The following is a 17319-nucleotide window of genomic DNA, read 5'->3' as shown; positions in this document are numbered from 1 at the left end:
CGGCCCCAGTGTCCCCTACGCACCCCAGGCCCCACCGTCCCCATCACGCACCCTGCTGCCCGGCCTCCCCTATATACCCCGACCCTACGCTCCCCAACACCCAGCGTCCCCATCACACACCCTGCTGCCCGGCATCCCCTATATACCCCAGCTCCAGTGTCCCCTACACTCCCCATGCCCTCGCCATCACGCACCCTGCTGCCAGCATCCCCTATATACCCTAGCCCCAGTGTCCCCTACACTCCCCATCACGCACCCTGCTGCCCGGCATTCCCTATATACCCCAGCCCCAGTGTCCCCTATGCTCCCTGGGCCCCAGCGTCCCCATCACGCACCCTGCTGCCCAGCATCCCCTATATACCCCGGCCCTACGCTCCCCAACCCCCAGCGTCCCCATCACGCACCCTGCTGCCTGGCATCCCCTATATACCCTGGCCCCAGTGTCCCCTACACTCCCCATGCCCTCGCCATCACGCACCCTNACCCTGGCCCCAGTGTCCCCTACACTCCCCATGCCCTCGCCATCACGCACCCTGCTGCCGGCATCCCCTATATACCCTGGCCCCAGTGTCCCCTACACTCTCCGAACCCCAACGTCCCCATAGCACACCCTGCTGCCTGGCGTCCCCTACGCGCCCAAAAACCCAGCATCCCTGTCACACGCCCCAGGCCCCAGCCTCCCACACGCTCACCCTGGTGCTCTAGGATCACCAGCCCTGGGAGAGGAGAGGATCCGTTTCTCCCTGTGTGGGGTATCCAGCCTGGTCTGCCCTGCCCTGCTTCTTCCCACTTCCCTGTGCCTGACTTTACAGGACACAGAGCAACAGCTGGAGAAGAAGGGGAGCACAAGCCACACCCTCTGCTCCTGCCAATCAAAGGGGCGTTTCTATTAACTCCAATAGGCAGCTGCCTGGTGCATGGGGCTGGGCACTGGGGACACTGAGGGCACCTTGGTCATTTGTTTCTCGCAGGCTTTATTCACCTCCTGCAACTATTTATGAAGCCAAAATAACTGGAGGAGCGAGTGGCAGGGCAATCCCACGATGAGAGCCGAGCTCCATTTACCGAGCCGGAGGGATTAAAAAGCCCTTGAGAAACAAAGATGATCCCATTCCTGGCTAATGGGCCCCCTGCTTTGATTCCATTTCTTTACCCCCAGCGTAGGGAACAGGGCCCGTCTGTCCTATCAGCGGGAACGTGATGGTGGTGTTCCCGGCCCGCCTGCGCTGCGGCTCCAGGTTCACATGGGTGCAGGGCTGGGCCCCGAGCCACGCTCCTCCTGATCGCTGGGGAAGTTTGGGCCTGGACCTAGAATTCCAGCCCGGGGTGGAGTCGGCTGATTGGCACCTGAATACACAATGACCCTCGGCACCCCGCCCTCCCCACCACCTGCAATTGACGCAGGAGCCTTCGGGCTCGAATGACAGCCCTGCCCTTGCCGGGCCAAGGTGAGCCGTGGCACACCTGTGCTTTAATGCGCTGGGAGGCCGGAGCCCAGGGAACTGCACAACGCCTGCTGACGTCAGCGTGGCCTCAGGGCTCTCGAGTGGGCGGGAGGGAGGCGCCTCATCTCTGATGGGGGGGCCCTTCCCGAAGTCTGCAGGCCTGCAACAGAGCCAGCCCCTGGCCCCCTCGGACCAACAAGTGCCGAGGAAAGAGGACAAGCCAACCCCCCTCGCCCTTCCCAGCTCTGTCCCTGGAGTCTGAGATTCCAGCCCCGCAGGACCCCAGCCAGGCCCAAGGGGAGGAGCAGGGCCTCACCCCAACACCCATGGGAGTCACTGGGCTTTGGAGCTGGCCCCCAGCTCAGCAGGCTGCCGGATGGAGCGGTCCCTCCAGGACATGGAGCAGCCCAGCAGCGGTGCGGCTTTAGGTGCTTCCCCCTCCAGCCCTTAGAACTTGATTAAAGGACCAGGGCCCAATCTCTCTCCCCTCCCCTCCACACTGGAAGCCTTCCTCAGGGACCAGCCGGCCGGCCGATGTGAGAGGTTCGGCTTCTGTGGTTATTGTATATCCTGCTGGGGGAAGGTGGGTTTCTCTTTTCAACTCATCGGTGCCCGGCCAAGTAAACTGTAGTTTGCATTTTTAACCCGCTGCCTCGCTGTCATCCTTTGCGCCCTCCGCAGCGGTCCCAGGCCAGGGACTCCCAGCCCTTGGGCCGCAGGAGGGAGCTGTTCTACACAGCTGACGAGACACCACAGGCCCAGAGGGTCCACGCAGCTCGCGCGCCAGCCTTGCTGGGCTTTACCAGCCCAGCCCGACCCCATCAGGAATGCCAGGCAGCACACCGTGCCATCTTGTGGCTGAACAGTGTAACTGCAAGTAAACGTACCGTTCCCGGGGGCACAGCCAGCGATGCCTTTTCATGCTCTTGCACTTATGTGGCGCCTTTCGTCCAAAGGGCCAGTGCGGCGTGCATTGGCATCAGCCTGCACAGCGCTGCTTAATGGGGCCCAGCGTGCTCATGTACAACAGGACAGTGCCTGTTCTCCCCCAGCCTCAGAGGTGCCCAGGCCAGCTGTCCCACTACCAGCGTGTGTCTCATGAAGTCCTGGCCCCGTTCTGTAAGGAAGGGAGGGTTGTCGTGGACAGGAACGGGGCACTGTGCCTTTCCTAGTGTCTGCGGGGGTGGAAGCCACCAGCCCCTAACCCAGCAGCTGTGTGTCCCTAGGCCTTGTACATTTGTAGCTAGTACCTAGTTAGTAACAAACTGATCTGGAACTCAAGCGTGCCCATGTGGTTTCCTCTAAATTTTATACGTTTGTGGGACATGGGTGTGGCCTGGCTCCCCCCTCGGTACAACGGGGGTAACAGTGCTGCCCTCCCTCACAAAGGGCTGTCAGATCTGCTGGTGGACGTTATTAGTGGTATAGCAAGAGCGGAGTTGGATGAGGGGTTTGTGGGGCCCTGAGCCAGAGAGGGGGGCCCACCCCACCCCTTCTGCCTGCAGCCCCTCCCCCCCACCGCCTCCCCTCCCAGAGCTCCTGCCGGAGAGCGGGGTTGAGGCGTGGGGGCTTCCCCCATGCCACAGTGGGTGGGCGGAGCGGGACAAGCCCCTGCTCCCTGGCAGGAGCACTGGGCGGGTCAGGGCACGGGGGTGCCCCAATTGGCTGGGCATTGGCCCAGGGGCTAATCCGTCACTGGGCAAGAGCAGTAACACATCAAGCGTCTCAGCCACAGGAACTCAGTGTTATTCAATGGCCTTTTCCCCGCAGGGCAGAGGGCATGGAACGGCTGCATGGCCTTTACCTCTGCTTCCCTCTTGGACAATGGGCCTGAGATTCTGAGCCTCTTGACTCTGGTGATCTGGTCCTGGCACAAACACCTCCCTCCTCCCCCAGCTGCCATTACTGCTGGGGAGGGGCAGGAAAGCCTGGGGTGGGGAAGGGGGAGATGAGATGGGAGTGGAGAGGAAGGAAGGGTGTGTGAAAGAGGAGAGCAGAGGGGGAGAACAGCTCGGACATTTTGGGCAGGGTTGGCTGCTGCAGATTAGAGAAGGGAAGGAGTTGTAATAATCCAGGTGTGCCCCAGAGAGCAGCAGGAGGGTGGGGAGCGGGTGGCGGGAGGAGCGACAGCTCGGCATGGTTCTGTACAACACTCAATACAGCACAGCGGGGGTGGGCAGGAGAGGAGCTCTCAGAACAGAACAAACCTGGGGGTGGCCCATGGGGCAGTCAGGGCGGGGCCCGCGGCACAGGGCAGAGCAGAAGGCAGCAGTGGGGTGCAGTGGGTAGAGCACGGTCAGGAGATGGGGTCATGGCTCCCTCTGGGACAGGGGCAAGTTCCTTCCCCTCTATTTTCCCATCAGTAAAACCAGGTCAATGACCCCAGCCTGATGCGAGCAGTCGCTTCTGTTTTCTTCCTGAGCCGCAGAGAGGGGGAAGGGAGCTGCCCGGCCTGTGAGCAGAGGCTCCATGGGACCGGGGCGTGGCTGCACGGCCTGTCCCCGTTGGGGCTGGGGTTTGATCACGTCACAAGTGGGGCTTACCCAAGCACGGAGAAATTCTTCAGCGTCTTACACACACATCCATGCACAGACACACACACAATGCATGGACACACTCACACCTGGACACGCACCAAACCCACGCACATACACACATTTGGCTGGGATGATTCAGTTGGGGATTGGTCCTGCTTTGAGCAGGGGGTTGGACTAGATACCTCCTGAGGTCCCTTCCAACCCTGATATGCTATGATTCTATGATTTGCATCTGGCCTGTAGCCCTAACCAGCAATCCTCTAATAAATCCAGCTATCCTAAGCCAGCAGCCCCCCATTGACCCAACGCACCCCCCGCGAGTATATCTCTCTAGCTGCTTTCTGCGCTTTTGCCTGTAGTTGGTGACCAGTTACTCTAAGCAGCTAGGTGCGCTGTGCCACTAGTCACATGGGTAGGCCAGAGCAGAAGTCAATCTGCATTTCGTTATCATTTCAGCAGATACGCTCAATGTTTATCTTCATGTATTTTTTTCAACTTTGATCGATTCAAATTTTCCCAGTTGCAGGAAATTAGGGGACAAGGATCAGGCAAGGGGGGCAGGAGGGCGTGTTCTGGACAATAATGATTTAACGGCCGTAGCCGCTGAGATGCTAAAGCGTTTATATCCCTTAAAACACAATGGGTCAGCATCACGTGTGGAAAGATACAAAGTCAACAGCCTTAAATGGAGCTCCAAAAAGGTCTCCAGGAGCAGGTGTCTGACTGCCTGGCCGCACGCTTCGCTTAGTAGCACCGGAAACCTTTTCTCCTCGGTTTGTGTGTGACCGATACAAACCTGATCCTTCCCAGGGCCGGAGAACTGCTCCAGTCCTGTGAGCCCAGGGGGAGGCGCTGCTTCCCCCCACCCCAGCGCTGGAGCAAGCCCGGAGCGTAGCAGAGATGGGAGCAGCCATCGGGCTCCCCTCCCAGGGGTGGGAGAGCAGGGCGCCAGTGCTGTCACATACCCCAGCAGGGTATGACAGCAGTTGAGGTAGGCGCAGTTGGAGTGGCCCAGGTGTACTCATGGTCAGGTGTGTCCCTCACCCCTCCAGCACTGTGCGGATTCTCCATGGGCTGGGAAGGGAGACGCCTGTCAGTTTTGCTCAGGCGCTCGGTGACCCGAGCAGGGGAATGCATGGGGAGGGGGGGAAGGGGAGTGGAACTACCACACCCACCTTGTCTCCTTGAGTTCAGTGCTAATGCCTTTTATTGGCTCAGTTTCTGCTGGTGAGAGAGACACGCTGTGGAGTTTACACAGCTGCTCTTCAGGGCCGTCAAGAGCTAAAGGCAGGGGCTGCTCGTATGAGTTGGGACGGCTACAGGCTCAGATCCCCTGCGGCCCAGGCACAGAGCGGGACCCCGACACACAGCAGTGGGTCATACATGCACTGGTGGAGCCTGTGACGAAGTGGGAACGTTCTTACTGTTTTCTCTGAATACTGTGTGGGTGCCTCAGTTTCCCCTGTGCCTTTCTTAAGTCTCTAGGGGCTGGGATAAGGGGGTGTGATTGTTGCAGAGCAGAGGGCCAGTGTGATGCTGTCTGCACAGAGAATGGCCGACACCCTGTCTCCTGGCAACTGATGGCCTGGGCCCCTCCCCTGCAAGGTGCAAGCAGAAGGTGTTGGAGAACAAAGAGATCAGGTGCCCCCCTGGCCCAGGAAAGGGACAAGGCTGGAGGAGGAGCCAGGGGCTGTGGCTGGGGGGAGGCTGCTGGAGGGGGTCAGTTTGAAGCTGGCGGGGGAAATGGAGGGAGGCCCAGATGGGGGACTGGTCTCCCTACCCCCACCCCAAGATGGACCTGACTGAGGGGGTTCTGTTTCCTGTCCCTACAAGCTCTGTTTTGCACTGTGTTCCTGTCGTCTAATAAACCTTCTGTGTTACTGACTGGCTGAGAGTCCTGGTGAATTGCAGGAAGTGGGGGGTGCAGGGCCCTGACTCCCCCACACTCCGTGACAGAGCGTGAGGGGCCTTATTTCATCACGGAGATGGCTGCTGGTTAATACCGGAGTTCCTGTGGCTGAAAGCCCTCCCGCATGTTTTCTGTGCAGTCAGCCTATCGCTTCGGTGACGTGAACCGTGAGGGGATGCTCACCCTAGAAACCGTGCTGGGAATTGGCTGAAAACAGGCTTTGGTACCAGATTTCCAGCTTGCCCCACGAGGCCCTAAGAACGTCCTTCCTCCTGGTTAGCTGGAGCCAGGAAACCCGGAGGCACATGGAGAAAAAGGGTTTCTTACGCTCGACCCAACGGGTCTGAAGCTTTGGGTGCAGTTCTGGCCTGGCCCCCCTCTCACCCGGCCACACCCTAAGCTCGAGTGCGTGACAATGAGGGAAGGAGCAATAGCCATTAGCCACCATCCTCGCCGGCCACAGCGCGGGCTGCCCTGACTCGGCCGAGCCCAGGCTGGGCTGTTCAGACTTGTCTCCTCCCGCACAGGTGTCTGATTCCCAGTGTTTGCTTTCACTCCCTTGCTGCAGAGGGGTGGGCCTGGAGCAGGTCCAGGCTGTTTTCTTCTGAATCCCTCCAGCGCGGGCAGGGAGTTTTCTGACTCTGCTCCTGGTGAGGTCAGTTACAAAGGTTTGGACTGTGGGGATTTATCACTTGGCCCTCTACTATAGTGTGACCAGCCCCTTTCAGAGGTAATGGGTCCAGCCCCACCTGCCCCTCACTCAGCGCTCCTCCCCAGGTGGGGCGCATCAACACAGCCAGGGCATGTAGCTAAATCAGGCCCAGGCCTAATGATGTGAAAGAAGCCTGCAGCATGCCAGAGGGTGAGCAGACAGGGGGACCACACCCAGAGCAGCACACAGGCCCAGAGGGAGGGCGGTGGGACCCCGACCGGAGAAGGAGACCACACCCAGAGCGACACATAGACCCGGAGGGAGGGCTGCGGGACCCCAACCGGAGAAGGGGGACCACACCCAGAGAGGCATATAGGCCCAGAGGGAGGGCTGTGGGACCCCGACCGGAGAAGGGGACCACACCCAGAGCGACACACAGACCCAGAGGGAGGGCTGTGGGACCCTGACCGGAGAAGGGGGACCACTCCCAGAGTGGCATATAGGCCCAGAGGGAGGGCTGTGGGACCCCGACCGGAGAAGAGGGACCACACCCAGAGAGGCACACAGGCCCAAAGCGAGGGCTGTAGGACCCCTGAATTCAGGGGAAGTGCAAGGGGCTAAAGACTAATCGCTCTATTTAGCGAATGAGGAATTCACAAGGGGAATCTCAGGTTAAAGCCGTCTGGCCTGGGAGTGGCTTCTTACAAGAACCAGACCAGGGGGAGCAGAGGACAGCGGCCGTGCAGAAGGGGCATCTGGAAGGACTGTTGCCTGTCACAACTTCCAAGTGCCTTCAAGGCAGTGGGAACTGGGGGACTCAGCACCTTATCCTCAGGACGTACAGTATGTCCATGGGATGTCCTCTGCGCTGAGAGCGGTCCGCCTGGGCCCGGCTGGGCAGCTGGGAACCCCAGCCTCTCTCTGAGCCTTAGGTGGTGACATCTCCAAAGTTCTTCCCGCGTCCTGCCTCCGACAGTCACCAGCAGCAGCCGCTTCAGAGGGCTGTGCAAGAAACCCTGCAACTACGGGGCACCCTGCCACCAGGGAAAGACTCCGGGCGCCCGGGATTGGACTGCAGGGGCCACTGTCGGAGGACAGGATACTGGGAGGGATGGACCTTAGGTCTGAGCCAGTAGGGCCGTTCTTATGGAGTGACCGATCCCACATCAGGTAGCTGGACTCACCCACAACTTTTCTCTTCCAATCAATCACAGTTTCTTTTGTCAGCCACTCCTCTTGACTTGATTGCGTTCAATCCAGAGTTACCCCCTGAGCTGCCTTCCTCCCCACCAGTCCTGCTTCCTGGTCCCGCGGATTCCCTGTCCCTGGTGTAATGGCCCATTAAGGAAGGGTGAAGCCCCATCGTGTGCCAGGCCAGTGCATGGCGACCCAACAGTCTCATGACGCTAGTGATGCCGGACTGACTTTGAGTGGGGAATACAATGCAACCTGACTTCGCGTCTATCATGCAAACGGTGTCCCTCAATTCTGCTCTGCAGTCAATATAATAAGAGCAGAGGAATTAAGAGGTGCAGACATATTGGGATCGAATCTGATCTCACTTACCCAGTTCTACGCCGGGTGCCGTGGATTTACCCGGGGTAAGGGAGATCAGAGTCTGGTTCTGTGCGCTGCTGCTCGCAGGCCCGGTGGACCCAGCTGTGTCGCTCAGGAGTGTGAAAAACCCACAACCCTGAGCGCTGGAGTTAAGCCGACCTAACCCCTGGTGCAGACAGGGCTAGGTTGACGGAAGAATTCTTCCATTGACCTCACAACTGCCTCTTGGGGAGGGGGATTACCTACGCCAAGGGGAGGGGGAGGTAGTGTTTACACTGAAGTGCTACAGCGCCACAGCTGCAGTGTAGACGAGCCCTCAGTTGCACCAGTTTAAATCCGGAGGGGAGAGAAGTCACTTCATATATGTGCCAGCGTCACAGAGATCAGAATCTGGCCATCTGTGTTTGCAGCTGATGAGCGGGAGAGGCAGGAGCCGCAGAGGGGTGGGCTCTTGCACCATGCAGGGAGGGGATTGTTTGGAAGGGCAGAGAGGAGGCTGGTGCTACATAACAGGTAGGAAGGGAGAGAGGAGAGAGACATGCTGGAGCAAACCAGGGCCACCTTGAGTACTCCCTGACGCTGGCCTGGTGTTAAAGGGGGAGCCAGGCTCCTGTCTCTATGCAATGTCAGATCGGTGCCCCCAGGCAGCTGGCCCAGGGAGGGCGTTACAGGACAGCTCTCTCCAGCGATGCCCCCGTCCCTGGCGCTGCCAAGCCCGGCGCGCACTCATGCACAGCAAACGCGCCCCAAGAAACTGGCCTGACCTGTTTGCTGTCAGCTCTCGGAGGAGAAGAGAGGAATGCAGGTGTCCAGGAGAGGGGAGGGTACAGGCGGGACCCACAGGGGCCGGGACACAGAGACCGTTCAGCCAGCGATCCTCTCGGCACTACCGCGCCAGCTGCCGAGCCGCCGAGAGCCCCGCTCCACCAGTGCTGCCGGGATGCCCCTCCTGCTGGCACTACTCCTGCTGGCCACCGCCACTTGCCCCGTGCGAGGCCAAGGTGAGTCTTGGGGATGCTGCCGGGTGCTGCAGTCTGGTGAGGAGGGCGACACAGGGGGGATTCTGAATGATGGAGCTGGGAATGCCTTGGAACCGGGCAGGGATCCATTCACGCTGGGCCTGCTTGCGACCCCCGTCGGCGACCAGCTCTCTCCCCAAGGCAGCACCGCTGCAGACGGGCGAGTAACCGATCGGGGACGGGAGCCAGGCGCTGGCAAGCAGCAAGGCGACGACTCGGCTTGGGGCGTGTTTACTGAGCGAAATCCTCCCTGAGCTGCGCCGGGTGCACAGCCGTGGGTGTAATGCCCCGGCCACACTGTTAGCAGCTGAGACCACAGAACGACGCCCAAGCTGAGGACCGGCTGACTGAGCTCAAGCAGATGCAGGCGTCTGACATTGGACCCACGCTGGGAAATCGCAGCATGGGGCAATCGGTTGGGGGGGAGGGGGGCTATTTGCAGAATATGATGCTAGTGTGAACACAATCAAGTCCACAGTGCATCAGGCACCCACGGGTGCTTCTATACAGATCCGTGTAAGGCTCAAAGTTCTGCCGTATTGGAAGCAAATTGCCCCCTGGCTGGGGAGGCGGGATGGGGGTTTCTGCGGGAGAGAGCAGGTCTAGGGTGACCAGATATCCCAGTTTTATAGGGACGGTCCCGATATTCGGGACGTTGTCTTACATAGGCACCTATTAACCCCACCCCGTCCCGATTTTTCACACTTGCTGTCTGGTCACCCTCAGCGCGTTCCTCCTGCTCATTAACGATAAGGTCATGACCCACAGCACTGGTCATGGCCAGAACTCTGTGATTAGCCCTCCCCACATGCCCAGAGGTGGCTGGTTCTATCCCCATGCTACTGATGGGGAATCTGACACCAAGAGGTCACGCGGCTCAATCTAGCTGCCTCTCTGGGTGTGTGCATGACCTAGAGTGACCAGATGTCCCAATGTTATAGGGACAGTCCTGATATTTGGGGCTTTGTCTTATATAGGTGCCTATTACCCCCCACCCCTTGTCCTGATTTTTCACACTTGCTGTCTGGTCCCCCTAGCATGGTCCCAGCCCGCAGTACATGTGCCCCTCCTGAGCTCAGGCGTCCTGCCTCGTAGTCCCCCAGCATTGGCAGTGAGGTGCCAGGTGCTGTACAAACACCAAACAAAAAGGTGGTCCCTGCCCCAGAGTTTACAATCTACGTAATTGAGCTTGTTAGTCTTTTCCCTTGCCTCAGCTGAATGCCACCAGCTTCATTGCAGTTACTGCTGATTCCATCCAGCTGGAGAGCGGGATTTCTACCTTCGTAACCCGTCTCCATTTCATTCTTGCTGCTGCAGTCAGTCAAACTAGCAGGGGAAAATATATATAAAATTGGGTTGTACTGTCCCAAGCTCCACCCACAAGCCAAACGCCACCTACTAATGGTGCCAAATGAGACCCCCACTCCCAGTAGGATGCTTAAGTCTTCATTAGGCTTCAGAGTGAACAGCCCATTGGAATTAATAGAGACAGTCTGCATCTCTCTCAGAGCCACTGTTTCAGGCTGATGTCAAACTCAGGCCTGGGCAACACAAGTTGCACCAATTCCACTAAATTGGTTTCTAAACTGGCTTGTTTCCACGTGAAGCTATATCAATAATAGTCACTCTTCAGCCAGGTTAAGCGGAGTGTCAGTGTTTTAATTCAACTGATTTAGAAACCACTCTAGGTGCAGTTTGTGTGTGTGGCCCAGGTAGGGTGACCAGACAGCAAATGTGAAAAAGCGGGACAGAGGGTGGGAGGTAATAGGAGCCTATATAAGAAAAAGACCCAAAAATCAGGACTGTCCCTAAAAAATTGGGACATCTGGTCACCCTAGACCGCTCTCCCCCACAGAAAGCCCCATCCCACCTCCCCAGCCAGGGGGCGATTTGCTTCGGGAAATCGGGACTGTCCCTATCAAATCGGGACATCTGGTCACCCGAAGCCCAGGGCTTGGGCAGACAGCAGTGCAACACTGTGTGTCTGGGTCACAGCTGGAAGGTTTTCTGTGCAACTGGAGGGCCTGGAGACGTTGTTTGCTTTTTTTTTTTTTTTTTAAGCAAATTTTTAGCTCCTGGAGCACATATTGCAGCCTCCAAGGGAAAGTCATAATTACACCTTCCCCTCATCCAAGGCACAGAGAGGGGAAGTGACTGCCCAAGGTCAGAGCTGGGAATAGAATCCAGCTCTCCTCAGTTCCAGCGCTCTGCTCACTAGGCCATGCTCCCCCCCCTTGCTGTCATCAGCTTGCCAGCCCAGTTCACCTGCAGTCTGAGTTTCAGAGGCATCGTGAGGTTTGCTCCTGCATTTCTGCAGCTGCATTTCTGCCCCCACAGTGACCGGCCAGCTCAGAGAGTAGAAGGTAAGTGGCTGTCTACCAGCCTGCTCCGACTCACAGTCTATCTCCCTGGCTTTCTGCAGTCACCACCATTGAGTATGAGCCTGCAATCACTGCCCTGGCGCTGGAAGGGAACATCACTTCTTCCACCTTCGTCCTGGAGCAGCCCCGCTGTGTCTTCAACAAGACTGTTAGCGACACCGATGAGATCTGGTTGGTGGTTTCCCTCAGTAGCGGTAGGTGTCGTTCCTGCGTACGGGATGCGCTTGGCTCAGCGGAAGGGTCTGGGATTGCTGGGGCTACTGACATGGCCCCGGGGGCTTTGTACTGAGTGTACGCTAGGTATCAGGCCCCCACTCCACAGCTCAGCCGAGGCACTGGGAAGCCTGGCCCTGCCCGGGAGCCCTGACTGGCTGGCGATGGGCAGACAGGAACGGGCCTCTCACCCTGCCCCACAGAGCCCTTGTTGGCTAGAGATGCTGCCCGTACTCCTGCTGCCAGCTCCCTCTGATTGGAGACTGGGGATGTCCCTGGAGAAGGCTGCAGGGGAAGGCATGTGCTGGCCTGCAGAGATGCAGCAGGCCCAGACAAAGCCAGACGGGTGGGGCACAGGCCCACGGAGCTGCCTGTGGCGTGTTCCCTGTGAGCATTGCGTGGAAGAATCAGCCACTCCCTAAGGGCAAACAGTGCCTTGATCCAGGGGCGAGGAGCCAAGGTGGCTGGAGGCGCAGCCAAAACTCTGGCTGATGGAAGGAGAGCTCCTTTTTGGCCTCTGACTGCTCTTAGCAACGGGACAGATCTGTGCATTGGAGCCATTCCCTGCCAGAGCCAGTCGCTTCAGAACAGGCACTTAATTGTGCAATAGCATCGAGCTGGGAGAGCAGGCGCTTTCTCTCCATGTGTCACCCTCCTTAGAGTCCCTACAGGTGCCAATTTTTGCCCCAGCCTTACTGGGCTCTCTGCCTCAATAATTTCCTGTGGCAATGAGTTCCACAGATAAGTTATGTTGTGTAAAAAAGAAAATGTCCTTTTCATGCAAAAAGTGTGCCATTCTCGGGGCTGGATGGCTTAGGGGGTTAGAAGACTTAGGCTTTTGCCTTAAACCCACTGGGACAAGTCCCGCCCCCGGTGGGAAGTGGCTGAAAGTCCTTGCCACCTTGCTAGATGTTGAGTGGCCTACAGGGTGGGATGGCTGGGCCAGGCGGGGAACAGGGGCTCCTCTCCTACTGCCACTCCTCCAACCCTTTGGAGCCCAGTTTGATCCGTATTGTTTCCGTAACTCTGGAGAGAGTCCATTGGTGTCCAAAGACTTCATTCTCCTCTAGCTTACACGGGTGTCACTCCGGAGTGACTCCGTTGAAGTCTCTTCTCCCACTGTTGTAAATCAGGAGTAAAGCGTTTCACTTGCTTTTCGCCGTTGTCCCTGCAGCGATATCCAGTTTCACCAGACCCACCTCCCTGCAAAGCCTCCCTTCCTTCCAGAAGTTCCCAGAGAACCCCCAGTACATGACCATGGGCACCTCCTCCTTCAACTACCCATGTGAAAAGAGCTCGGGCCAGATCACGGTGCTGCGCGTCGGGAACGAAACCGGGTGCGTTTCGGACACATCAAGACCAGATTGCAACGGCCCCCTGCCTGGCCCGGGGCCCTACAGGTGAGCAGCACTAGCTGGGCTGCCGTGTTCATGTGCTAATCCCGGGGCAGCACAAGAGATCTAGGTACGCTTCATCCTGCCTCAGAGCCAGGGGGTGGCCTGGATGTGACCCCTTGAGGCCCCTTCCAGCCCCACATTTGACACATGACCCCACACTGACAGGGTAACAACCCTTGTGGATGGGGGGAAGCGGTAGATGTGGTATATCTTGACTTTAGTAAAGCTTTTGATACTGTCTCGCATGATTGTCTCATAAACAAACTAGGAAAATATAACCTAGATAGAGCTCCTGTAAGGTGGGTTCATAAATGGTTGAAAAACTGTTCCCAGAGAGTAGTTATCAGTGGTTCACGGTCATGCTGGAAGGGCATAAATTTCATATCTGCCACCGTGTGTTCCTGTTGATTTACCTCTTAGCCCCGTTGTGTTCCCAGGGCATTCCTCCGTCTACCTCTCCTCGTTGTCCACAGGGATGGGTGATGATCCTCATGGGGTACAAGGGCAGATCTGGAGCTGGTGCAAACTGGGGTAACCCCAGTGACTTCAAGAGAGCGATGCCAGTTTGTGCCAGCTAAGAATCAGGCCTCTTAACTCATTTCCTGTCCCGCCCCATCTCTTGATTTTTGCAGGCTTGGGGTTGGCGCTGCTGGGAACAGAGCCTGCCACAGGCTCACCCCTTCCCTCTCCTCTGCTGCTTCCTGCGCCCCCTTGTGACCTTGAGCCCCCAGCCTGTGCATTTCCATGTCCTCTTCCCTTTTCTCTCTTCCCAGAGTGAAGTTCCTTGCGATGAGTCCTGCAACTGGCCCCAAGGCCGAGACAAAGTGGTCAGCCCCGATCACGCTGAAAACAGGTAACTGCCCGTACAGCTCAGCCACCAGGCGACGCAGGGGGCGCCGGGTTCTGACTGCCCCAGGCCGGCAGGGAAAGGAGAGGGTCACGCCGCGTGCGGCCGAGGAGGTGAAGCATTAGCAGGTTCCGGTGGGAGGCGTGTTTGGCCCGGGCAGTCGGCCAGGCCAGAGAGGTTTTGTGGGACGTGGCTGGAGTGGGATGGCCACACAAAAAGAGAAGGAGCGTCTGGAGCGGGGGAAGAATGGTGGCTTGGCGAGCTGGGCTCAGTTCCTAACTCTGCCACAGGCTCCATGTGTGACCTCGGGCAAGTCACTCAGCCTCTGTGAGCCCCAGTCCCCATCTGAACTCTGGGGATAATCGCCCTGCCCTGCCGCACAGCGGTGTTGTGAGTGTCAGGGGCTCAGACACAGCTGTGAGTGGGGCCACGGAAGAGTCTAAATGCCTAGAACGGGACACGTCTGCGTTCATCTCTATGGCCCTGGTCCGGGGACTTATAATGCCCCTCTTGTCTAGTGCTTTTCCCCAGCAGATCTCAAAGCCCTGCACAAAGGAGGCTAGTGTCATTCTCCTTATTCAACAGATGGGGAAACTGAGGCACGGGGCGGTGAAATGACTTGCCTAAGGTCACCCAGCAGGTCAGTGATGGAGCTGGGACTAGAACTCTCCTGAGTCCCAGTCCTGTGCTTTATCCACTAGGCCGCCCTGCCGCCTTCTTAACTTTAAGCACATGACTGGTCCCATGACACCCACGACATTAGGGGAGTTATTCATGTGCTCAGAGTTCTCTCCCCTCCTGCCCGAAGTGGGGTCCCTGCCAGTGACTGTTTCCCCTCCCCCCACTCTCTTTTCCAGGGAAGGACCCTGCCCGCATTGACACCTGGCCCGGAAGGCGCAGCGCTGGTATGATCGTCATCACCACCATCCTCTCCATCCTCCTGGCCATCCTGCTGGCCTGCTTCATCGCCGCGCTGGTCTATGGATGGTGAGCTCCACATCCAGGGGGCAGATGGGCAGGGCCTGGGTGCTGATCAGAACTGTGGGAGGCCTCCCTTCCCATCTCTCAGTCCCCCCCAATCCTTCCCCTAACCCCCTCCAGCTCTACACTCCCATAGCAGGGGAAGGTCACCAGCTGGGACCCTCCCTGGGGTAGATGCAGGAACTAAATCCTGCTGGGAATTATCCAGGGTTCCCGTCAGGTTCACACACCCTGCGCTGACCCTCGTGATGCTGGGGCATTGTTTCTCCAGGACCTGAGCTAAGTCCGTTAAAACTGGCTCGGGAAAATCACCCCCCGGGACTGCAGGCTAGACGCACCCTGCGGGGGAGATGCGTCTGCCGTGGTTCGCACCGCCAGCGTGGCTCTGATTTCAGCACACCTGGCTCCGGAGCCACAGCTCGTTAATTCCTCTCCTGCCCCAGAATAGTGCAGGCTGCAGCAGGGGCTCGGGAGAGGTACCGGGGCTCGGGTGAGATGTTAAAGCCAGGTGCTCTCGTGAAGATTCAAACCTGGACTGAATTCACTGTAAGGGGAGAAGCCTGTGAAGGTCGTCCCATGTGCTGTGTTTATTCACCTCTGGGCCTGTGCGGAGATACCCTGAGTCCCGGTCCTTGGGGTCCGCGGAGGAGCCCCCAGCCCAGTGAGGGGTGACTGGGGATAACTGGAAGGGTCGGAGGGAGAGAAACTGCCTTGTAACGGAGTCGCTCGCAGCAGCAGTGGGCAGAGCTCTGTCTGTCTCTGACCCAGGGGGTTAGATTCGCCCCGCCTCACTCCCCAGAGCCCCCCCCTGTGGAGCCCCCCTGATCCGCTGTCCACCCTTCCTTCGGCAGTTCGGACATCTCCGAGAGCATGGAGATAATGGACAAGCAGGACCCGGTGACAGTGAAGAGGTACAACACCCACCATATCTACGACCAGCCTGCGTTCAAGAACTGAGGCCCTCCCGCGAGACAGCCACCCCCTGCTACAACCCCGTCCCATCACGCGGGAGCTCCTCGGCCGACTCTCCGGCCCAACCTGTGTGCGCCGGGAACAGCACTGGGAGAGGAGGGGACCCAGGGGCAGTGATCCGGGGTGGATCTCCCCCGCCTCTCCGCAGTACTAGTGCCAGTAGCACCCTTCCCCCTGCCCCTGCCAGGTTGTTTCTGCTCCCTCCCCTCCTCTCTCTGCTGCATTCGTGAGCCGAGCTGAGTCCCAAGGCCCAGACCCAAATACTCCAGTCCCAAGCTGCAGACTCGGAACCAGGTCCTCCTCCTAGTGCTGATTCTCCGATCACCCTGACCTTCCGGGGGGAGATTTGACGTTGGCGTCTGTCTCTTGGGCTCGGGCGCTGTGTCAAGGACCCAGTAGCCTGGGGCCAGCGATATTTCCAAGCGTGCGGTACTTGAACCCAGGGGGCAGTGGGTCTCTCTGGCTGCAGAGGGTCATCCTCCGGGCTGGAAGCCACTCCTAATCCCCTGCTTGCTGCCCATGTCTGAATCCAGCCGGCCACGTTCCCTGGCTGCCCCGATGTCCGCTGGGGGCCACGTCCGTGCCACCAATTTTGGTGCACCCTTTCCGATGGGAGAGCGCTAGCCCGCCTGGACTGTGTATGGTCCTGTGTGATCAGACAGGCTCAGCCCAGACAATAAGGATCCCCTTGCAGAGTCCACTCCAGCCAGGCATGGAAATCCAGACCGGGAGATAATGGGGGCTCTCACAGGTGAGGCGCATTAACTCCCCCGAGGAAGTGTTAGCCTTAAAGTGGGGAGGCTTCCCCTGGTTGCGGGGCCTCTGGGAATAACAGAGAAGCTGGACTGGATTTCCACGTGCTGTGGGAATGGATTCGGCCTGCCGTTTGTAGGATCCTCATTCAGGTACCTTAACCCCCACTTTAAAAGGGTTTTGGGGGGTGGGAGGGGTAGCCTCCCTGCACCCTGGAATTTCACTGGGTCTCGGGCCCCTCACTCCCCTCTGTGCTTTGGGAAATCCCAGCCAGCGTTCCCAGGGAGGCAGAGGCCAGGCCCGTGCAGCAGGGCCAGTCCCCGTTTGCTTTTTCAAATGAACAATTAAAACCGATTGTCACGAAGACACGTTTCGCTGTGAGTCATTGATGGCTGAGTGCAATCAGCCGCCGAGTCATCTGAGCCCAGGCCGGCTGCCCCCACTTTGTGCTCCGCAGAGAGCGTCCGCCACCAGTCACACGAGTGGATGCAGAGCTGGACGGATAGGGGCTGCTGAATGTCCACTCCTGGGAACCCCGAGCTGTAGCCCAGATAATACGGTACGTGGCAAAAAGGCTCAGGGCTCGCCAGGGGAGGAGAGCTGTGCGGGACCAATGCTGAACAATTTCGCTTGACTCAAACCCCCAGACCTGATCT

At 58.5% G+C, this 17319-nt stretch overlaps 1 protein-coding gene across 1 annotated transcript; it reads left to right on the top strand.

Moving 5' to 3' along the window:
- Positions 1-8985: 8985 nt before the first annotated feature.
- LOC117867595 (uroplakin-3b-like) lies at positions 8986-16999 on the top strand. The gene is made up of 6 exons (XM_034752782.1): positions 8986-9101; positions 11542-11694; positions 12888-13113; positions 13884-13963; positions 14815-14944; positions 15790-16999. Exons 1-6 carry the CDS (start codon positions 9041-9043, stop codon positions 15893-15895), a joined length of 756 nt encoding a protein of 251 aa, XP_034608673.1. The 5' UTR covers positions 8986-9040; the 3' UTR covers positions 15896-16999.
- Positions 17000-17319: the final 320 nt, after the last annotated feature.

The sequence above is a fragment of the Trachemys scripta genome, chromosome 18 (assembly GCF_013100865.1).
Source record: "Trachemys scripta elegans isolate TJP31775 chromosome 18, CAS_Tse_1.0, whole genome shotgun sequence".
Lineage (NCBI taxonomy): Eukaryota > Metazoa > Chordata > Testudines > Emydidae > Trachemys > Trachemys scripta.
This window is presented reverse-complemented; position numbering and strand designations above follow the sequence as displayed.

Bases quoted from the DNA above. Each gene is read 5' to 3' on its own strand.
- LOC117867595 (XM_034752782.1), top strand. From the start codon at position 9,041: ATGCCCCTCCTGCTGGCACTACTCCTGCTGGCCACCGCCACTTGCCCC. The intron at 13,114-13,883 runs GTGAGCAGCACT...CTCTCTTCCCAG, and splicing joins CCTGGCCCGGGGCCCTACAG to AGTGAAGTTCCTTGCGATGA. The intron at 14,945-15,789 runs GTGAGCTCCACA...TTCCTTCGGCAG, and splicing joins GCCGCGCTGGTCTATGGATG to TTCGGACATCTCCGAGAGCA.